Source organism: Dryobates pubescens, chromosome 11 (assembly GCF_014839835.1).
Source record: "Dryobates pubescens isolate bDryPub1 chromosome 11, bDryPub1.pri, whole genome shotgun sequence".
In the NCBI taxonomy this organism is placed as follows: domain Eukaryota; kingdom Metazoa; phylum Chordata; class Aves; order Piciformes; family Picidae; genus Dryobates; species Dryobates pubescens.
This window is the reverse complement of record NC_071622.1, coordinates 8,611,518-8,635,412: the sequence shown is the minus strand read 5'-3', so window position 1 is coordinate 8,635,412 and position 23,895 is coordinate 8,611,518. Positions and strand designations below refer to the sequence as shown.

Genomic DNA, 23,895 nt, shown 5'->3' with positions numbered 1-23,895 from the left:
TTTTTATATATATGTATACACATAAACTTTATTTTTTTTTATTTTGTTTTTCTAATACTGTTTTGGCATCAAGGTGCTGTGAAAATAGTTAACCATGTGGATAGCTTCCAGTGCAGGGTATTTGTGGAGTTAATCATAAATGTTGTGTTACGATACTGCCAAGAGGGTGGTAAACTGAGTTATGAAAAGCAGTTCAACTACTCCATGGCTTCTGGAGTTCTGTTAATGTGGAGGGTTGAAGACAAGCTGATGTAAGCCTGATTTTAAAGCACTGGTCTTTGTTCTCTGCTTGTATATTGCAACTCAAGCTTGGATCGGCTAGGAGTAAGACAATAAAATTTGACCTTCTGTAAACAATTTTACTACAATAAGCCTGAATTTCTTTATTGAAGAAATATGAAGAAAACTCTTATTTGGGAAAGGAGGCTCAGAAATGTCCAGGAGACCTGTATGTTTGTTGCTTTCACATCTAGTACTTTGCATTCACTGTACTGCAAACTTTAACTTGCTGTGAACTGATATGTGTAATAAGATGTCAAGATGTGATGTGCACCCAACTGAGGGACAGCTTTCCTTGTTGAACAGGAAGGAGAGAGAGAAAAACTGTGGCTATTGTGCTTCCACTGCCCATCACATCTCACCTTGCTGCAGACCCAGGAAAAGAGAGAGCCCAGAAAGAATCCAAAGAAACAATGGCAGCTCCAGGCCCAGCCATTCCTAGTAGGTGATGTTTCAGGTTGGGGTAAGAAGGGACTGAAGTTACATGCTTTGAAACATAAAAATACATATACCTTTTTCTTTCTAAGTCAGAATTAAACAGCTATGAATAGTAGTCACCCTGTGAAGATTTCATGGTGCTTAAAATCAGTACTCATGGACTTATATCTGCATATTAAACAGCTTCTTAAAACTGCTCTTTGGTAATTGTTAATCATACAGCGTGAAGGGCAATGTCTTTCTGCAGATTTGTGTTTTGTTTGAACTGATTGTTTGTCCTTGTCTTGGTTTTCCCATTAACTCTGTCCAACCTGCAAATCTCTTTTCAGAGAGGCTGGAAACCTACCTTTATGCATCTCATATTAGTGGCACTCTCTAGGTTATTCTGGATAAACTTTCTGAACAGACTTCTGACTGTGGAGCCTTGAAGCATTGCCTCACGGAAGATATTAGCCTAGAGGCCATGAGATTCCAATATGCTTGGAGTGAGACTGAACTGTGTGAGGTTCACACTGTGGTTTAGCTTTCATGAGTCCAGATGTTTTTGTGATTCTTTCCATGACTGCCTCTTCCTTTTGAAAGATAAAGTTTGAGCAGCAAAGATAAATGTTTGATGTGATGTCTAGGCCAGTGTTTCAGCTGAAACCATTCCAGAAAGGAGACTGTCATGCTCTGAACTTGGGAAATGTTAAGCAGGACACTGGGTGTTTGAGGAGACCTAGATTTCGTTTGCTTGCACTAGACAGCCAATATTCCTTTTCTCTTTTTTCCCCCCTCTCCTCCCTCTCTAGTTGCTTTGTTTTACTTCGTTGCTAGCAAATCAAACACTGGACCTTGAAAGTCAGATTTATACCCCTGCTATTTTTGTTCAGGACTTTTTCTACCTCCTCTGTCTGAGAGCAAGCAAGTTATATTTGTCTTCTTCAAGTCTTGTTAGGATATGAGTGTGTTTAATGTGCTTGCTGGAGTTTTTGAAGTTCTGAGTACCTCATGGCTGTAGGCTTACGCTGTGAGATGTGTTTCACTGCAGCACAGGCCACCAGTTGTTCTCTCTGCAGACTTGAAACAATTGTTCTAATATTTCAAGCAACCATGTGTTACCTAGATCTTGCTCACACTGTATGTGCATTTTAACTTTTTTTTGTTGTTGCTTTTTTCTTTTCAGTTTAATTTTTAACACTGACCCAAAGTTTGGCTTGATCTATGCAAATATGACAGAGCTTTATGGTTGAGTATCTGCTGCAGCTCATGCTTGTGAAAGAATGCCCACCATGCTTCCAGATCCTGAGTTCATGGTGATAGTGGAGCAGTCATCCCTGGAGGTGTTCAAGAGGGGACTGGACGTGGCACTTGGTGCCATGGTTTAGTCATGAGGTCTGTGGTGACAGGTTGCACTTGATGATCTTTGAGGTCTCTTCCAACCTTGGTGATTCTGTGATCTGAGATTTTGCATCTGTGATTATTTAGAAGTTTGCTGCTAGTGATTCCCTATGCCAAAGAGGAGCTGTGAGAACGATGAAGGAAACTTTCTCTGATTTCTTCAGCTGCTGAAGATGCTCAGATAACCATTTTGTGATGAACTACAATATCCCTCTGTCCTAAAAACAAATCTAGAGTGAATTTGATGACTACTTTCCTATGTTTTGGATGGAGGCCAGGAATAGGAATACAACTAAAATCAGCAGGTATCAAATTGGTAGAGTAGTGGCAGATTCCTAGCCCAAAATAAAAACATTGGTGACTTGGCAGAAGATTCCTTGCTGTTCTTTGGCTCTCTCAATGACAATATGGTAGTATAGTTTTCTATGATTACAAATTATCTTTCCCAGATCTCTAGGTTAGTGATAATTAATGTAGATATTATGTTAATAGAATTTGTGAGAATTCTGCAGATGTTCTTGGTTTGAGGAAAACAAATATACTTTACATTTGGAGCTACTGTGGTTCTAGTGTGTTGGGGGTTTTTTGTTTTGGTGTTTTCTTCACCCCTTCAGGCTGCATTTTTATCTCTCTTAACACACTGCATGAATAGAATAGAGCAGAACAGAATAGAATTAACCAGGTTGGAAAAGACCTTTGAGATCACCGAGTCCAACCTATCATCCAACACTATCTAATCAACTAAGCCATGGCACCAAGCACCCCATCCAGTCTCTTCCTAAACACCTCCAGTGATGGTGATTCCACCACCTCCCTGGGCAGCCCATTCCAATGGCCAATCACTCTTTCTATGAAAAACTTCTTCCTAACATCCAGCTTAAACCTCCCCTGGTGCAGCTTGAGACTGTGTCCTCTTGTTCTGGTGCTGCTTGCCTGGGAGAAGAGACCAACCCCCACCTGGCTACAACCTCCCTTCAGGTAGTTGTAGAGAGCAATAAGGTCTCCTCTGAGTCTTCTCTAGGCTAAACAACCCCAGCTCCCTCAGCCTCTCCTCACAGGGCTTGTGCTCCAAAGCCCTCCCCAGCTTTGTTGCCCTTCTCTGGATGCATGGTGGTTATGGGAAAGGAGAGGTGAACTTCCTGTGCAGCATTTTCCTGCATTCCTGTAAAGTGGAAAATAAATGGGAAAGATTAAATTTTAGGTGGTTTTTTTTTTCCTGCTGCTTTTAGTGGCTTTATTCTACAAAAAAATGCTTTTTCCTTTTCATTTTTGATTAATGAAGTTCTACTTCATTCTTCTTTTCTTTGAGCTGTAGACTGTGGGAGCTGCTTGAACCATTGCCAACGACTGTCACGTATCGGTTGCATAGTCCTTACGTGACTCTGGCTGCATGTTCTGTATCATCATCTGTCTTCTTAGTAATGTTCTGTTCCTGCAACTGAAAATACAGTTGTGAATGAGTTGAAGTGCAAATGCCTAGAAGTGGCTTAAAGAATACCTTGGAATAAAATATGTTAATGGGCTTTTTCTCTATCTGTCTACGTGGCATCTCTCTACATCTAGTCAGTACATCTTTTAAGTCACTGAAAGCCAGTAAGAGATCCCTGTCTTGTTAATACTGTTCTTGACTTTTATTAGGAAATCTGATACAATTTCTAAAATAAAGAATATGTCAGAAGATACAGTAGGGCAGCATTAACTCCCATTAGCCAAGTGGATACACGGTAGTAAATGAAACAACTGTTTATTTAGCAAAGTTTGCAGTCTTGGCTTTAAACAGATGAGACTCTGGGAAAAGAAAAAGGGCATATGCAGTTCATAAGAGGGCATTTTTCATCTCCCTATTGAAGTCTCTGATAAAGCCAGCTTAAAGCAGTTGGCAGCTTTTCTGCCTTTGGAGGTTGCTATAATTTTATTAGGGAAAAAGTACAGAGCTTTGTAGTCCGTGTCAAGGTAACTACAGTCTTTTAAAATGTGATATGCTCAAATGACCTCTTTTTTTTCGGTCTTACTAGATCTGTTTTTGGAGGTAAGACAGGGAGGCAAAAGACCTTCTGATGGATGGCCCATGCAGCACTATCAGCAAGTGATTGCTTATTTGTTCTTTCTCTGCCTGAGGGATGAATAATGTAGTTGGAGTGTCTAATGAAGGAGACCCCTCTGGTGTATTGCTTTCCTCAGGCTGTAAAGCTGGGCCAGATGTCTTTGAGGCCCTAGTCAGGAACAAAAAACCCCACCCTGAAGGTATAGAGCTGGAAATTGCTTCCTGTTGCTGCTAAATCTGAAACAATAAGTAGTATCCTCATGATTTTAGGTGTCACCAGGGGTTGCAGGGTTTTGTGACTGGGGATGGATTTCTTCTTTCTGCACTTTAAACTCCCAGGTTTGTATTTCAGCTGTGCTGATAGCACTTGGTGTATCCATTTCATTCAAATACAACTGTTTTCATCAGGTACAGTGTCTGGAAAATGAATGCTGAGCCTGGTGCAGCAGGGCTTTAGATCAGTTGCAGAGCCTCTGAACATTTTTATTAGATGTGAAATTCCAAGTTTTGCTGGACAAGTAGTATTGTTAAGGATGTTCTTTTGCTCCTCAGGAAATAAAGGAGCCTAAGTGAAGCTATATTAAAAGCTATTGAGGAATCTTTCTTTTACAGGCATGGTAGAAATGTCAAATGAGAGATAGTTCTGTGCAGATGTAGCTTGGTGAGGCATACTTCTAGTCTTGGGCTGAAAGGGCTAAGCAGTTTTCCTCACAGTTCTGCTACCTCTTGTGTATTTTATAGGGCAGGAAAAGGCACCTGGGCTTTGTCTTACCAGTGTAGTTGGGGGTCTCCCTGATACCATTTGGACAACCTGGAGAAAAAGCTGATAAACTTGTGTGCAAAATGGTAAATGGGAGGGGAGAAGGAAACTGGGACATAGATATGGGTAGAACCATAGATTGCCAGGGTTGGAAGGGACCTCTGGAGATCATCTTAGGCTGGATGTTAGAAAGAAGTTCTTCATAGAAAGAGTGGTTGGCCATTGGAATGGGCTGCCTAGGGAGGGGGTGGAGTCACCATCACTGGAGGTGTTTAGGAAGAGACTGGATGGGGTGCTTGGTGCCATGGTTTAGTTGATTAGATAGTGTTGGAGGATAGGTTGGACATGATGATCTCAAAGGTCTTTTCCAGCCTGGTTTATTCTACTCTACTCTACTCTACTCTACTCTACTCTACTCTACTCTACTCTACTCTACTCTACTCTACTCTACTCTATCCAACTTCCCTGGTAATGAAGATTCACCTAGATCAGGTTGCAGAGAAACATTTCCAGGTGTGTTTTGAAAATCTCTGGAGTGGGAGACTCCACAACTTCTCTCTCTATGGGCAGCCTGTTCCTCAAAGTAAGGAATTTTCTCCTTAAGTTCAAGTGAAACCTCCTGTGTTCTACACTTGCCACTTGTTGCTGCATTGCTTGTTGAATGCAGTCTATGCAGTACAGTGCCAAGGAGCCCAGGCAGCCTCAACTCCACACTTTCTGAACCTAGCTTTGCAATTTCCTCCCCCCACCCCTCCCACCCCAGTTATTGAAACAGCTTCAGAAAAGAATGCTTTCAGCAGCAAGTTTTGTCACAGAAAAGGTTAAAGTGAGAATCCTAAGGAAAGAATACAACTGGACAATGTTTGTCCAGCATCTTCATTGTTGCTCAGTAATTCTGAGTGGTAGTTTTTTAACCCTGGTAGAAAGCCTTTGTGTTGTCCTTTTCACTTGATCCATAGCATTATGATTTGTTTTTCACTAGATCTTTATTGTCTCATGTGTTGTAGCAGAATTGTTTTACAACATCTAAACGTTTATCACTGTCCATCTGTGTTTTCTTTGTCCAAGGTGAATGTGAGACATTTGAGCTTTTTTATTGTAGGATAAGTCATTTTGCCTGGCCTTTGCCACACGTGTAGGGTGTGCATGGGGACAGTGAGGCTTAGCTCAGCTGGAGCCTCAGTTCCACAGAGGACAAAGCGCACTGCATAGAATGAAATGTATCAGGGTTGTCTGTGCTGTTCTTGATAGGACTTGTGTCTCTTGAGTGTCATACTGATTTCTCTGACCAGCACAAATATTTTTAATAAAGTGGCTAAAATTGAACCTTCTGCCTTCCTTTCTCTACTTGCTGTTAGCAGTTAAACAGAGAGAGAACTAGAATTGCATATAGCCCAACTGTTAAAAAAGGTTTACATTCAGTTTCTATCCCTGTGGGCAAAGTTTTAGTTGTACAGTGCTTCCAGGGAGCTAGCTGCTAAAGGAATAGTGCTCAGGTTGTGAGTGAAATTGGTTATGGGCAGTTTGGAAGGATAAAACCAGTGAGCCAAGGTAATTCCTGGATTGTTGGTTTCAGATTAGTAGCATACAGGGAAAATGTTGTCCCTTTTGCCTGTATTTAGCTATATTTGCTACAAATGCAAAATAGAAATAGAATAGAATAAACCAAAATGCAGTTTGAAGACTTGATAGCTGTTGTAGACTGTGCTTTATGGCTTTTTGGGGGGGTCTGTATGGAGTTTGCAGGCACCAGACAATGCATTTCTCGCCTGCTGCCTGGTAGCTGGATTTTTGTTGGATACTTGTGAGACATTTCCATTCTAGTGCCAGCATTGAATTTGGCACAGGGTTTGCATCATTTATAGAAAATGCTATGCTTGGCTGTACTTCTGTTCATGTAATCCCAATTACATGCTTTATTATGAAATTGTTGTCAGTTATTAGGTCCTTACTCAATTCTGATCTTCCTGGAAATGTAAGAATGTGTTTTACTTCTGGCCTAAGAAGACCTCTTGTTCTTATAGGGCATGATGAAACTTGATTTAGTGTATTGGTTCATTTCAGTGCTACTGTGCCACATTCTTAGCTGAGATCTCCTGACTTCCTAGCACAAGTGAGTGTAGTCCTTAGCTTTCTTGCTTTCTTTTTGGTGCCGTGGGTTAGTTGCTTGGGCGGTGTTGGATTGGTTGATGGGTTGGACGCGATGATCTTGAAGGTCTCTTCCAACCTGGTTTATTCTATGTATTCTATGTATTCTATGTAATACTGGTTTGTGTTTGTTTTTTTTTTAATCTCTCTGGGACTTTCAGTCTCTTCTGGGCTGAGAAGACAAAGCTTTATTCAGATTCTTGCATGATGTTCTTCTATTGGATACAAAATAAGTTCTTCATTACCTTTTGCTGGTTTGGGGGGTTAAAAACACAGAAACAAACAAAAGTATTTCACACAGCCATATAAATGTTTTGTATGGAAGCTGGTGGATAGGACATGACCTGAGCTGGATCAGACCTACCAACTTGGTTGGGTCTGAAGGGAGTTCTCCAGAACCACACCCATTGATAGCTCTGCATTGTGCTTTAGTGCAGAGACCCCCTAAGGGGGGGGAGGGGTCAAAATGACGTTGGCAGAGGTTATCAAACCACAGTTAACACATCCAGCTGGTCCAAGCCTAGTTATTGGTAGAAATGAAATAGTTCTCTAGCTATTCTGATCTGTTTTGTCTGATATTCTAGCGCTTCTGCACTCCACTGCATGAAAAACACAAAAAGCATTTCTCCTCTATCAGCTGGTTGTCTTGGTAAGGCTCTAACCTAAGGTGATGGCACTCAGCACCAGGAGAAGAGGACACAGTCTCAAACTGCACCAGGGAAGGTTTAGGGTGGAGGTGAGGAGAAAGTTCTTCACAGAAAGAGTTGTTAGCCGTTGGAATGTGCTGCCCAGGGAGGTGGTGGAGTCACCATCCTTGGAGGTGTTCAAGAGGGGATTTGACATGGCACTTGGTGCCATGGTTTAGTAGTCATGAGGTGTTGGGTGACAGGTTGGACTTGATGATCCTTGAGGTCTTTTCCAAACTTATTGATTCTATGAAAGCAAACTTGACTAGGACACAGAGAGGTTACATAGGTACCAAGGCAGGATCTTGCAGCCAGTATTTTTAAGGTAGGAGTGGGATTGCTTCTTTTTCTAGCAGTGAGCTCTGTGATCAGCTCAGTCCATCTCCTGTAATTGTCACACCCTGACCACTCTGGTTTTCAGATCCAGTTGCACTTGTCATTGATTTAGTGGCTCTGTAGTTTATGTTATTTTAATTTTAATACATAACTCCAGACCAAGATTGCCTTTTCCTGAAGCTGGGTTATGTGTCTTTGGAGTCCTCCAGGTATTTGGGCTTTTATCCATCTTTTGTGAATCCAGCCAGCATGTGGCCTGCTTAGCTGTGTGTCACAGTTACTTTTTGCCCTCTGTAATCACTAATCACACAATGTTAGGGGTTGGGAGGGACCTCAAGAGAACATTGGGTCCCACGCCCCTGACAAAGCAGAGTCATCTAGGGCAGGCCACAAAGAAACATGTCCAGGTTGGCTTTGAAAGTGTCCAGAGAAGGAGACTCCACAACCTCTCTGGGCAACCTCTTCCAGTGCTCCATCACCTTCACAGTAAAGAGGCTTCTCCTCGTGTTGAAGTGGAACTCTGTGTTCTAACTTACATCCATTATTCCTTGTCCTATTAATGGGTGCCACTGAAAAGAGCCTAACCCCTTCCTCTTGACACTCACCCATCAGGTATTTATAGACATTGATAAGATCCCCTCTCAGCCTTCTCTTCCCTAGACTAAACAGTCCCAGTTATGATACAGTTAAAATGACATTGGAAGTCTGTAACAGGACTCTGATTTTTGCTAAAAAGGAAGGTGATCTTTAGTCTGTAATTTAGAGGCTCCTAGTGTCCTTCTGGAGGGAGCAGCACGTGAGAGAGATTCATTTCCAAGCCAATAGTAACACTGTGATTTCCCAAAGTTCCAGCAAGTGTGATACAGCCCATGGTGAGGGCAAAATTTCTCTGCCTGCAGTAGTTTACACATTTCACCAAGTTTGGTGTTGCAGCCTGAAAGGGTAATTTACACCCTACTGAAAATCAAGACCTCACCTGAGTTCCTGGTTTGAAACTAGCAATGGATTTTTTGTGGTTCATGCATCTATTTATTTTTTTGCAAAGTGCCTGTTGGAAAGAGAGTTGACATATATAGCTTTGTAAGATCACTTTATACCTCTGTTAGTAATCATCAAAGCAAGAAACATCAAAAGTACCACTTTAAACCTAGGGGAGGTGAAATGCGTGTGACAAACAGGAGGTAAGTGATACAAAACACTGCACCGGAGGTATGTCAGCTGTGGCACTTAGTGTTTTAAGATGTGTGTGTTTTCTGGTGCTTTGCTTGCAAAACTCATGAAGTGCTGAGTTAGTGGAAAGCCCAAGATGTTGCAGTTATGAGGTGATATATCTCTTACTGCTTTCCTTGCATTTCCTTTTGGGAAGAATGGAATTTTAGCTTCAGTGGAATAAGACTGGTGACATTTTGGTCAGTGGCTGGAGATGGTTTTTTTGTTTGTTTTAAATAATTAAATATATATAAATACACCCACACACACATATATATATATGTATGCTGCTTACTCAGTATGGATGTTGGTTTTGGAAGGAAGAAAGGGTTAACAAAAACTGAAAGTTAAGTTTTGTTTTGTTTTTGTGTTCCTGGAATGGGTATCTTCCTACGCATGATCCTATGTGCAGAGGAGGTAATGTTGGACAGGAAATAATTTATTGCAGGAGGAAGTTATAAGGAAAGCAGCACATGGGGAAACAGCTATCAGGTGGAGAAGAGATGCAGAGGTGCATTTCTGTTATCAAGTACAACAAGGATGGTGGGTGGTACGCATGGGGATGCTGGCAGAGAATGGATACTGTGTGCCAATGCCAAGTGCATGCATGGTCTGCAACTTCTGTTGCTTAAGTTATGTCAAACATAACTCTTCCCTTGGCTCAGGAATTAAATCTTAATGGGACTGAAGTCAATGACACAGTTTACACTGTCCTATCTGGTGCAATCATTCTGTTTTGGGTACATGTTTAGACTTTCCTGCTCTGCCGGCAAGTAACAGCCTGAAGAGTTTGTGATCTTACTAGGTTAAACTACTGCAGTAGAAATTCTGGTGGTGTTTCATAAGGAAAGCAAACTTCTCTGCTCCTACTAAGCTCCAAAAGGTTATGAGTTGTGTTCTTTGAATTTATTTTTTTTTTCTTGTTTCATTTGATACTTCCTGATTGTTATGCTCTGGAGGGATTATCTTTTACTTCTCTCTATTGATTTATTTTTTTCCTTATTACATGCTAGTGAGACCCAGTGGTTCTCAGTGTGGGGAGGCCCCTGAGCTTAACCCAACAGAAGAAGGGCATTATACTTTTTAGCTTTTCTTATGTATCTCATATGAATTCTGATAGTTATAACTTTGGTATGAAATGTTTGATTTACGAGATCACAACGTATTCAAACGTGCTGAGTGCAAAGCTTACTTTATACAGGGGTTACAGATGTTCTGAGTGGTAACTTTCTGTAGCTGTTCCCTGTTTGTGGCATAAATGGGGGCTTTCCTAATAGAATAGAATTGACCATGTTGGAAAAGACCTTCGAGATCATCAAGTCCAACCTATCACCCAACACCATCTAATCAACTGAACCATGGCACCAGCACCTGAATTTGAAGTATTTTGGCATAGCTTTCTCTTGAAGGAGGGCTGGAGGGCTGCTTGATTAAGAAATTATGCACTGGAATAGATGAGGAATGAAGAAAAATTTCAAAGCTCTACCATGCCAGGACCTTGGAGGAGTGTTTGTCATACAAATTACTGGCCAAGTGATTTCTACTGCAAGCAGGAAAGCTTTGTATATGACTGCACGTGTGGTTTCAGTAATGCTTTGTTTTTATGACTCCAGATATCTTGGTTAATTCTAGTGATTTCTATATTAATTATTACCCACACAGTATCTTGCATTAGTATTTCCTGGAGATTCAGAAATGTGAATTTGGGAGTTCCTTGAAGTGACAATGATCTGTGGTAACAGCTGCTAGCAACTGGAAATTATGATACAGATACTGTTTCCTTTCCATGAGGACTTACTGATTTGTGGTTTTGGTGCCTTTAGCAGAGGAGACACTTGCAGTTTTCATGATACTGTGTCCCTTGCTTTTGTTTTTCAGAATATGACAAACTGGGCTTTCTCCTGAACCTGGACTCCAAATTGTAAGTAGAACAGTAGGACTCTTCTTTGTAGTTACAGATTTTTGTTGTATGCATCTTCTGTCTCACCTGGACAGTTGACTCATTGGTTTTACTTCTACCTGGAACAGCCAAGTGCTGAAGCAACTTGGCAATTACAACTTCTTTCCTTATACTAGGCTTTGCTGCCTGTCTTGGATTGTGGTTCACTGTCATTAATTCCTTCATGACTGACCAAGAGGCTAAAAATGTCTACCTGTTGACATGACTGTCTGTCTGCTCTAGATACCTATTGTTAATCTTCCAGATGAGGGGGAAAAATGTATTAAGCATTTGAAAGCAGGGGTAGTGTCAGTCTGCATTTTACTGGGAGGCTGAGAAGTTTATATTTCCTTTCCCATTGTTTCTTTAAAAATGGATACTGCTATTTTTGTTTGTCAACTGGGGCGGATAAAACCGCAGTGCAAGGCAGTGACCGTTTGCCATGCCAGAAGCAAAGCACCAAAGGATGATGCTCATAAATCAATTAAACTGAGGCTGAACTTCTTAACACTAGGGGTCACTACCGACTGTGTTTCTGAGGTCAACAGCCTTGCAGAAATTCTGGCGTGGGGCACAAGAGGACTGCTAAAACCCACCTGGCTCTTTTACCTAAAATGGCACTGAAGCAATCTAGCGGCTTTGAACGCCTCGAGGATGCATCTCCTGTACAATGCGTTGTGTTAATACTGTGTTCATAGTGTTTAGAAACTTTCATTATACTTACAAGGTGTATCTGTAAAGTTTTGGGTTCAGTCTTGATGAGCAGCTTGGGAGCTTCCATAACGAAATAAAAACCTCATTAAGTACCTTGGAAAGGCTGTTTGCAGGAAATGAGATCTCTGGGCAGGAGCTTCTTTTACAGAAGCAGCTGGGTACATAAACTCAACTATGGTAACCTAACTTGCCAAAAGGTGCTATGGAGGAACACATTTAAGAAAGAAGGAATGTTTCTTTATTTGTTTGCTTGTTTGTTTCTTTCTTTTCTGAAGGCTCTGTCTCATTCAGTGTGCAGGAAGCCTTTGCTGTATGAGTAGCTGGTCGAGATTTCTTTCTGGACTCATTTAATGTCATGTTCTGTGTGATTTTTGGTTCATACTGTCTGGAACCCATCCTGGTTGCACAGTTACCAATTTTGTTTATCAAATTGTCTGTGTTGGGTCATCCTTGTGATTTAGAGAGAACAGTGGGATGAGATGATACATTATCTTCAATTCATACATCTAGATGTCAAAGCAGAGAGAGTAGTCCAGAATTGTGAAGTAACCTTTGAATTAATGTCTTGGTGTTTGTAAAGAGCAAATAGTTTCTAAGCAGTCTGATTTGGGGGGTTTTGTTGTTGGTTTTTTTTCCCAGACTGCATTATATGTTTTGTAATGTCTGATTTCTTGAACACACCCATTGACTGTCCAAACACTTTTGTCTTACTGGCTTTGGACATCAGCCTGTGCTATGTCCAAACCACTGTTTCAGTCTTGCTCTTCCTGTTCCTCCTTTTGTGTTCACTGTCCTTTACTCCAATACTTTTAGCAAGTCCCACTGAGTCTTCCTTCTCTTCAAACCTCTGTTACATCCTACTTTGTCTCATGCTTGCTGACTTATCTACTTCAATTGCAGCTCTCTGAGGCATGGCCACTCCTTCTTATACCTTAGGATGAGGCCAAGTGAAGTTTCTACCTGTTGGAGTGCTTCTAAAACCCTGTAATTTATTTTTTTTTAACCTCCCCATGATGAAAACTCTCCAGTATTTTTTCTTAAAGAAAAGAACTGTTGACAACTTTAAACAAAAAGTACTTATTTAGTGTCCTAAATGAAATAACTCCCCTCCCCCCCCAGCTATAATTGTCCTTTGTTGGGTTTAGGTTGGGTGGGGTTTTTTTTCCTTGTTTTTTGTTGTGTGTTTGTTTCTTCTGTGGAAGTAAAGTTGTCCCTGCTTTGAGAATGGACATGATAACCTGAAGAGTTCATTTCCAACCTGAAATATTTTATGATCATAGAATGGTTTGGGTTGGAAGGGACCTTAAAAGTCATCTAGTTCCAACCCCCCTGCCACGGGCAGGGACACCTGCTGTTAGACCAGGTTGGTCAAGGCCCCATCCAACTTGGTTTTGAGCATTTCCTTTTTTTTTCAATAGCAAGGGAGCCAAAAGAAAACTTGAAAATATCATAAAACAATAAATAAAATTTGAAAGAGAAGTGGTGGACAGCCTAGAGGAAATTGCTGCTGTTGCATAGTTCACCAGTTTGAGCCAGCAGTGCGCCGAGGTGGCCAAGAAGGCCAATGGCATCCTGGCCTGTATCTGGAGCACTGTGGCCAGCAGGAGCAGGGAAGTCATTCTGCCCTGTACTCAGCACTGGTTAGGCCACACCTGGAGTTCTGTATCTAGTTCTGGGCCCCTCAGTTTAAAAAGGACATCGAGACAGTTGAGTGTGTCCAGAGAAGGGCAATGAAGCTGGGGAGAGGCCTTGAGCACAAGCCCTACGGGGAGAGGCTGAGGAAGCTGGGATTGTTTAGCCTGGAGGAGTTGCTCTCTACAACTACCTGAAGGGGGGTAGTAGCCAGGAAGGGGTTGGTCTCTTCTCTCAAGCAACCAGCACCAGAACAAGAGGACACAGTCTCAAGCTGTGCCAGGGGAAGTTTAGGCTCAAGGTGAGGAGAAAGTTCTTTATGGAGAGAGTCGTTTGTCATTGGAATGTGCTGCCCAGGGAGGTGGTGGAGTCACCGTCCCTGGAGGGGTTCAAGCAGGGATTGGATGTGGCACTTGGTTCCATGGTCTAGTCATGAGGTCTGTGGTGACAGGTTGGCCTCGATGATCTTTGAGGTCTCTTCCAACCTTGGTGATACTGTGATACCATATGTGGTTGGGGTACCAAATGCATTTTTTAAAGTCCATGCTGGATTCAGTGGAACTTAGTGATTAAAAAGGCTTTCAGTGAAGATCATACCATTGTACAAGCACTTTCTGGTTAAAAAAAAAAAAAATTAGAGTTGAAGGGGATAATATGTTCTGCACTGGTGACTTTATTGGCAGAAATAATGTAATTATGTCTGTTGTGATCCAATCATTCTGGTGGAATTTTGCCGTAGATCATAACTTTATAGGATTCACTTAATTGACAGCATGTGAGTGTTATGTGACTTGAAGCACATGGGGCCACAAATAGTTATCTTTTTCTTCCCCCTCCCCCCCCCCCTTAATCTTTTATTTGTTCAAAATCTCTTTCTGGCTGTTAGTTGACTTTGTTTAAACTAATGACCTGGAGGACCAACATTTTCTACAAAGGTAGATCTGCATTAAAGCTTGAATGCCCTGACTTGCATTTCAAATTACACAGAGAAGAGTGTTTGCCATGAATAAATAGTGATATGTCCATCTTTAATTTGTTCATGTACTAGTATTTCAGTGTCCTCTGCCCTGTAGATATTCAGGGCAGGTTATTTAGGTATGAATCATTCTGTTGTGGTTACAGCAGTGTAGGTGATTCTGTTCACTCTTTCTCTTTGAGTTCATGGAAATGGAAAGGAAACCAGATTTGTTCACTGTGAGAAGAAAAATCTGTCAGAGGTATGGGAGAAGTGTTTTCTGTGGGAACTGCATGTCTGAGGAATGTCTTGCTTATAACATTAGGGGGGCTGATATGGCCAAGAAACTCACCTGGAAGGGGATGGCCAGTTTTAAAGATAGTGTACAGATGCTTCATGGAAATGTCAGGTTCTGACATTAAGTCTCATTGCCTTGAGCTCATCAAAAAGGAGGATACTGCCTGTATTTGGGCTAACTCTTCCTTGGAAAGTCTATTAGCTTTTAAAAAGCAGGATGACATCCAGGTGGGCATTTTTCATGAAATACAGGATGAGAAAATACAGGAAAGCTGAGGGCAACATAGTTATGAATCAGTTGTTTTCTTAGTCAAAACAAGACCTGAAGCGTTGGTACAAGACCTTGTACCAACCATAACATCACTGCCAAAATTAGAATACCAAAACCAAATATGCACACAGCACAGAAAGAGGCCATTTGTGTCAGTTTCTCCCAGGTAAAGAGGTTTCTCAAGCAGCAGAGCCACATATCATTTAAAAACCTTTAGGAATTAAATCTAGTTCGTATTGGGTGCCTAGAGAAAAATACTTACAGAAAAAATTGATACAGTTTCCAGGTCTTCATTTCTTAAAGGCTTTTTTTAAGGGAGGGGCCAATAGTTCCTGAACAACTTAAGGCCATTGATCACATCAGTGACTCAGTAGATTACCAGGTGTCACGAAATGCCAAGATCTGCAGTTGCTTTGTAACATCTGTTCTTGGCAAAGGGTTGCATGCTTTTATTATCGTTGACTGTTTATATTGTAGTAGTTCTTTGAGGCTGGCCAGGTCCTGGAAACAAAAGTCTCATTCACTACAAATTCTGAATCATTCTCCGAGCAGAAGGCATGTTTGCATTGACTTACACGAGGTTTCTGTAGGGGGATCAGCATATGATCATACAGTTAATTATAGGCTGTATCTTAATGTGTATTTAGTGGGCCCAGCTGAAGGTTGCACAGGCATTCTTTATTCTGCCACTTAGTGTTTGAATGCTTCATTTAGGAACCGTTAACAATTACTCTGAGTATGCCTTGGCATGTTATGACTGTAGACTCACCTGTCTTGCACACGTGAAAAGCTCCCTTTTTGGTAATAATTTGTAATAAAATGTGATTTGAGGCTTTTCCCTTGCCTTGCTGGCCTCATGCTTCTATACCAGCTTTGGTTATTCTGCAGGCATGCCATTTGCCTGGTGAGGAGGAAGCTATTGACTGCTACTTCTGTCCTTGTTTCAAACTCGTCCTTCAAAAGCTATTTTCAAAGGTACTTCAGCAGCCAGGTTGGTGATTTGATGCTTTTAAACAGCAGCCAGCAAACAGTTCCCTTTGGGTGATGGTGGGTCTATTCAGCTGCAGCCACAGTCAGGTAGTAAATGATGAGGGAAGCATCACAGGATTTGACTTTGGGGAAGAACCACTCCCTGAAAGTTTTGCAAGAGTTAGAAGACGAGTTTGAGCTTACTGGAAACATTCTTCACTTAAAAATATAGTAGTTGGTATAATGCCTTAAAATTGGTACCCTTCTCAGAAAAATTACAGTGAGGTCAGCACAGTAAGATAATAATAAGTAAGATAATAATACTAATACAGTTAGTTTAGTGCATTTATACAATCTATATGGTTTATATTTTATATTATGTACTCTGGGAATTTTGAAGTAGTACTTAGTTAAAAGGGGGAATATTTGTTTCTGGCGGGGTCTGTGCTTTGCTAGACATTTTGTGTTACTGTGTGTCTACACGCTTGACTGGTGTTACAGGGTAGATTTGGGAGGTGCAACAATTCTTTTGTTTTTAAATATCCATGATAATTTCACACTTTGCTTTACAAAAGAGAAGGTGAAGAAACTGAGTCTGTGGGGTGGAAGAAAAAAGGAGCCAGAAATAATAACCCTCGCCCTGCAAACGCAAACGTAACTTGATCTAGACTTTAAAAAGACTGTAAAAATGGAGGGAGTTTGGGCTAGGGAAACACACAGATTGAGTTACTTCTGTTTGTTGAAGTTTCTTTACTTCAGAACTTCAGTAGTGAAGAACTGAAACAGAGCCCTTTCCACTCATTGTGTTTCTCGGGCGGGAGGTTGCTTTGAAACAGTTTGTGTCTATGTGTGGTACTTCGCCATTAAGCACTGTAAAAATAAGCAATAAATGTGTTGGAATGCTGGACTTTCCCCATGCCTGCTGCTATGGGATTTCTTTCTGCCCTATTTTCCTTCCCATTTGTCTGTTTGCATTCCCGTAATCCTGAGTGGGAAGAAAGAAGTGAGAAGTCTTAGTGGTCTCTTGCCCTGCCTGGGCAGAGGAAAGAGAGTGTCTCACAGGCTAAATGGAGAGAGTCTGACCATGGCAAGCAAAAGCATCCTGATGATGCTTCTGAAAGACTATTTCAGGGCTTAGCATGCCCTATGACACTGGTACTTTCCTGGCAGTTGGTTATTTATTTCTCTTTCATTTCAGATTTTTCCTTGACTTAATTAATCACCTTCTACTGAATCTCTTCCAGTCTGTAGCAATTGTTTGTGCACTGCAAATATTTAAGAAAAAGAACCTTAGTGATTCACAGTGCTTCATCCACCAAACCTCCCAGTTTGAGTAACTGCCATCTCCTTTTTTTTGTTTGTTTTACTCTTTTTAGGACATTTCATATTTTTATTCTTTTTCCAGTTTTGATCCTTTGGAATTCCCATAAAGATGAGTCTCTGTTATCTGACTTTGGGATTCCCGTGTTAGACACAGCCTCAGTTGATGAAGAAGATAACTCAGAATCCCTGGCTGCTTAGAGGGGATTCATTATTTGATTTAAGTGTAAACAAAGTGGAAAAACTTATGTTTGGTACTTTTAAAAGGGCCAGTTTCCTGAAGCTGGAAGTAATTATGAACTAAATCATGTGGGGAAAGAATGTAAAGTAAAAATTATGAATGCTTGGGCATTGTTTAGAGCAGTTTTATATGTTTGCCCCAACAAGTTCAGTTGTATGAAAGAGAATTGTGCATGGAAAAACAGTTTCACTGAGAGTATGAAGGAAACCACTGATAATGTATTTATAGAAAAGAAAGGAGTTTGCAGTAGATACAATGAGGTTTGTTCTGTTTGGATGATGAGGGAATGGGAAAGTGTCTTCCTTGATATCAACAACAAAAATTCAAGCAAGGTTTATGTGCTTTAGAACTGGTATGTCTGGACAACATTCTTGCAAGAATTTCTATAGAAGTAGCTGAGGACTTTTGGGACTGCAGGACATTGTTCATAAATCTTTAGATGCTACAAGTTCTTCATACTCTTGGCAGAAAGTTGATGTACAAGTATTTTAAAGGCAAAAAGGAGTGACTCATAAGCTTTTCAACCTGTTTTTCATTCTAAGCACAGTAACACAATAGCCAATAAGGGTTCACAGAGAAAAAAAATCTAATACACATAGTTCCAATTAGTGTGCCTATTAAATAGGAAATGGTTTTTGTTAGATGGATTTGTTTTTCAAGTGAATGTCCACGAAGGCTCCTAATTCAAGTGAGATTTCTTTCTTATGTTCCTCATAGGACTGAATTTGCACATTTGTGTCCTTTTAATCAACCAGACTAGTTAGATAAAAAGTGAGGAGACTATAAAGAGAGGGCTCGGTTCTTTTTCTCCCCTCTGTATCTGTGTGATGAAACACTTACTTTGTTTGTAGTTCTTAACCACAGCAGCATTAACCTCATTAAAAGTGTGTGTGTGTTTGTCTGTTTTCCTGGGGTGGATATAGTAACAGCTAGTTAACTTTACAAGTGTCTATTAGCCATTGTTTGAGCAAGAATTTTCACAGTTGTTGCATTCACAGAAGGCTAAATTTGCTTTAGTTGTAAAATCCAATTCAGGGATTATCTATAAGCTCATAAATGACATGGGGCCCTCCTGTTGCTTTAACCTCTTGGGAGAAGAGCATATAAAAAGCCACGCTTCATGTTCTTTCTTCAAAAAACTGTTCTAAAATGCAGAGATAAATCATTTTTGTTTTGGCCAGCTTCTGCAGACTTAACCTTGTTAAGTTTGTAGTGAACTGAGTGTCCTCCCATAAAAACCTTCTTGCTCTACACGTAACTTATGAAAATGGAATAAGTTAGACTATCCAAACATTGATCATTCCAAAAACTTCAGTTAAAGAGGTTAGAAATACTGCATCAAGATCATGTCCCCCACAGCAAACTCCTGGCCAAGCTATCAGCCCATGGCTTGGATGGGCACACTGCGTTGGGTTAGGAACTGGCTGGAGGGCCGAGCCCAGAGAGTGGTGGTGAATGGTGCCACATCCAGCTGGCGGCCAGTCACTAGTGGTGTGCCCCAGGGATCAGTGCTGGGCCCTGTGCTCTTTAACATCTTTATTGATGATCTGGATGAAGGCATTGAGTCCATCATCAGTAAATTTGCTGACGACACCAAGCTGGGGGCAGGAGTTGATCTGCTGATCTGCAGAGGGACCTCAACAGGCTGGACAGATGGGCAGAGTCCAACGGCATGAGACTGAACACATCCAAGTGCCAGGTTCTACACATTGGCCACAACAACCCCATGCAGAGTTACAGGCTGGGGTTAGAGTGGCTGGAGAGTGGCCAGGTAGAGAGGGACCTGGGGGTACTGGTCGATGGTAGCCTGCAGTGTGCCCAGGAAGCCAAGAGGGCCAAGGGCATCCTGGCCTGCATCAAGAACAGTGTAGCCAGCAGGAGCAGGGAGGTCATTCTGCCCCTGTACACTGCACTGGTTAGGCCGCACCTTGAGTACTGTGTCCAGTTCTGGGCTCCTCAGTTTAGGAAGGCTGTTGACTTGCTGGAATGTGTCCAGAGAAGGGCAACAAAGTTGGTGAGGGGCTTGGAACACAATCCCTATGAGGAGAGACTGAGGGAGCTGGGGTTGCTTAGCCTGGAGAAGAGGAGACTCAGGGGTGACCTTATTGCTCTCTACAACTACCTGAAGGGAGATTGTAGACAGGCGGATGTTGGTCTCTTCTCCCAGGCGGCCAGTACCAGAACAAGAGGACACAGTCTCAGGCTGCACCAGGGGAGGTTTAGAATGGATGTTAGGAAGAAGTTCTATACAGAGAGAGTGATTGCCCATTGGAATGGGCTGCCCGGGGAGATGGTGGAGTCATCATCATTGGAGGTGTTCAAGAGGAGACTTGATAGGGTGCTTGGTGCCTTGGTTTAGTTGTTTAGGTGGGTTGGATTGGTTGATGGGTTGGATGCGATGATCTTGAAGGTCTCTTCCCACCTGGTTTATTCTATTAACTGAATTAGTCTCACTGTAATTGGTTATACAGTTTGCTGCAAGGACAAGATGTTCTGTAGGATCATGGAGTTTGATCAGCATCTATGTTCAAGATGGTTGCGTCAGTTATACTAGTTAGACACTGTCAATAGTTTACAACAGTTGTATTCATGGTTATATTAGTTAGACATTGTTAATAGTTTACAACAATTTATGAAAAAATAAGTTGGTGAAGCAACAAACTTTCAAAATAGATTTTGCAGGCTGTAGTGTCTGAGTAAAGACCTTTGCCTAATTAACTGCAAAACAAATGTCAAATTTTACACCCCCATGCTACTCAATCCTTAAGTCATGCCAAACAGATGTGCAAGAAATAAAACATAAAAGACTGCAAACATCACATAGAAAATAGAGATAGAGCAGAATGCAGGAAAAAGAGAACTGCAACAAATAAACCAGCAAAGACTGAACGGAGAAGAGATGAGGATGGTTGAGGGGCTGTGCTCTCCTTCCTTCTCACAAGACAGAATCACAGAATCACCAAGGTTGGAAGAGACCTCAAAGATCATCAAGTCCAACCTGTCACCACAGACCTCATGACTAAACCATGGCACCAAGTGCCACATCCAATCCCCTCTTGAACCCCTCCAGGGATGGTGACTCCACCACCTCCCTGGGCAGCACATTCCAATGGCGAATGACTCTCTCAGTGAGGAACTTTCTCCTCACCTCGAGCTTAAGCAGTTCTTATCTTCCTGGTAAGAACCACACATTTAACACACGGATGACATTATTTGTTTATGAATTATTACTACTGCAAAGATTTGCATCCTCGATCCTGTTGGGTGCTATCTGGGAATTATTAACTCAAGCTAACACATTTCAGTCTGATAGTAACATATCCACTTTGTTAACATTATTCACAGTTCAGATTATCAACATGTTACCATATTCAATGAGCTGTTTTCATGTTAATGGGTGTCCTCCTCAGATTTTAGTGGAAACTGTTTGATCATATCTTTAATTCCATTTTGAGTAAAATCCTACTGCGCACAGAAGTGCTACTCCAGATGCAGGGGTCCCTGATCCTTGAGGTCCCTTCCAACCCTAACAATTCTGTGATCCTATGCTAGCTGCAGCCCCAGTTCAGCTTTCAGCAGTGAGAATCAGGACCGCAAAGGGAGGGACAGAAAACTGACAGAGCATGAACATGCTGTTTCTGCCATGCAGTCTGCCAGCTCTTTAAGGATAAGCAAAACAAAAGGCAACAAAAAAAAATTGGTTTTGATGTTTTGATTTGCATATTGAATGTGTTTGGATACCTGTGTCTGATTTCAGACCTTTTAATTCCTACTTAGAAGTATCTTCCCCCTGGTTCTTTAAAAGAATTAATCTTGAAGACCTGGAAAATGTAAACAATGTCCTATACAGCTGCAATGTCTCCAGTGTCCTCCTCCTGCTCTTTTTCATTCTCTCTTCGTGACCCTTTTTCACATCACTGGAGGCAGAAATCCCCAAAGGTGGTTGTGTCAGTTGCCTGTTAGAGATAGAGACTCTGATCTGTAAAGAATTCAAAGCTGTATTTTATCATCATGGAACTCAGGCTCAAGGAATTTTGTGAAGTGTTGCTATTTTGATGAATTAACAAGGAGAGCGTAGGATTTGTCCTGTTGAAGAGTGAAACCTGTTTCAGTTCTCAGCTTGGAACTCTCCTTTAGCTAGTATGCCAAACATCTTAGAAAGCCACTCCATTCTCATTTTGGAGAGCCGCAATAACTTCCTTCTGATGTAGGGCTGGTGTTCAGTGAAGTCAGGGGTGACAGAAGATGAAGAGAGGGCTGATTAATTGGGCTGTTCGTGGTTCTTTGAGACAAACTTCATTCCATTCTCTGACTCACAGTGGCTGCATATGGCAGTTTGGATGTTGGTTAGATGGCCTTTTCCGACAAGCAGCTGCTCTTTGAAGTGGAAAAAAGAAAAGTTATTTTAGCAGGAGAGCATTCACTGGAACAATGTATGAAGTCAACAGGAGAGCTTTTTTGATCTGGGTGGCTCTGTAGCTGTTGTTACTGTTAAGGCTTCTGGCTATTCTTCACTGTTACTGGGTTTTTGTTAGGTTTTTTAAGGGTACATATAGTCACAGTATCTGCAAGGGTTCCTGCAAGGTTATGTTCTGCATTTACAGCAAAGTTTCTGGAGGAAACATTTTCCACCCAACATGTACTCTTCCTCGTCTTAAGACTTCACCGTGATACTTAGTGGATTAATTGATGTAAGTTTGAATTCATGACATCTGCCTCTAATACAAGCTGGTGAAGACAGCTTTTTTTGGACTTAATACTTTGGAAATAAGAGTGAGAGAATTTAAAAGCCTCTTGACTATATACAATGTTTGCTAAAACCACTGTTAAACCACATTTCCCAGCTGTGAGGTCACCTCTACATAGCATCTAAAGCAATTTCTTCACTGACCAGTGGATGTTTTGTCTCAATTTCAGTCTAGCCCAGGGGGGTGGAAAAAGGAAAAAAGAAAATATTCAAAGCCCTTGCCAGAGTCTTCTTTTCCTTTGGCTAGGAGGAGTTAAGTTGTTATTCCCTCCCAAGCTGTCCAGATCCTCCAAAGAAAACTTTGAGGGCAATGTTTATCATCCTTATCCCTGCAAAGTGACCAAAGAAACTGAAAAATGAAGGTGGTGTGAACTGTGCTTGTTGAAGATTTGCTATCAGCCAGCTCTGAGAGATTTTTCCAAGTAGGTTTTATTCCCCTGAGGATTGGTCTCTCTCACAGAATCACCGAATCACCAAGGTTGGAAGAGACCTCAAAGATCATCAAGTCCAACCTGTCACCACAATCTCAGTTGCTTTTGCAGTATCTCTGCTACTGCACAGAAAGGGTTGAGCTTCCTTTGTGGGAAAACAAAAATTGTCAGACCAAAGAGTCACCTGCCTTAATGTCTTGTTTCAAAGTGCTCTCTAGAATTGTTTAGGGAAAGAGAAATATACACCAACGTGAGGCAATCCTTGCTCCAGTGTTGCTCTCCAGCTTCCAAAGAGAGGAAGCTTTGGTGTTCCAAAGTTTGAGATGCTGTTAGACATCTTAATAGCTTTTGATCCCACCTATACACCTGGCTTCTGTAACATGCTGATGGAAAGAAGTCTACTGATTAACTGCACATTACCTGAAAGCTGTTCTATTGTCTTTAAGATAGTTTTGGTTGATGTTCCAGTGATGTGGGAAATAGCGAACAATAAATTGCTGCTGATTATTTTCCATAGCATTGTGCTGTGCTGGTATGCTCTTACAGCGAGCTAAACACTGTGCATGCCTCTGAAATGATGTGTTCTGTGGCCTGGCTGTGTTCTGCAATGAAATGAACAGCATTTTTTTTTTCAGAAGAAGATGTGGTGGTTAAAACCTGATTATCTCATTTGGCATTTAAAACTGCCAAGCACTGGATTTTGGCATTCAAATCTGCCAAACTGTAGTATCCATAGATGTAAAACTGATTTTGGCCATGATGTTTCATGAATTCATAGCTGATCTTCCCTCCCCCCTCCCAGTACAGACTCTGAGGGAGTGGTTTTGCTTTCAGATATACCAATTCCTACTAGTCTGAACAGGGGATTCCTGGATTCTCATTGGGTTGAATTACTTATTCTCATCTCTTCAGAACTTGATTCTCTCTCCTGGACCTACACTGCTGGATTCATTGCACTACAAGTAGAAAAACACTGTTCCTGATCCAAAGAAAGCATTGTCCATTTGTAGATGTAACAGATGAGGGCTGGTGGTGAAGACTTAGGGGTTACAGCAACAAAATTATGACATTTCAATTTATCTTTTTGCATTCCTTCATT

At 41.4% G+C, this 23,895-nt stretch overlaps 1 protein-coding gene across 9 annotated transcripts in view; it reads left to right on the top strand.

Moving 5' to 3' along the window:
• Nucleotides 1-23,895, top strand: part of ST3GAL3 (ST3 beta-galactoside alpha-2,3-sialyltransferase 3) — a 212,914-nt gene that overhangs the window by 53,155 nt on the left and 135,864 nt on the right. For 6 of the 9 annotated variants that reach the window (XM_054165700.1, XM_054165705.1, XM_054165699.1 and 3 more), the window contains exons 4-5: nt 586-720; nt 11,159-11,201. In XM_054165700.1, the coding sequence (XP_054021675.1) occupies nt 586-720; nt 11,159-11,201 (178 nt within the window). The remainder of the gene's footprint in view (nt 1-585; nt 721-11,158; nt 11,202-23,895) is intronic. The other 3 variants (XM_054165706.1, XM_054165704.1, XM_054165708.1) reach the window with 1 other exon arrangement.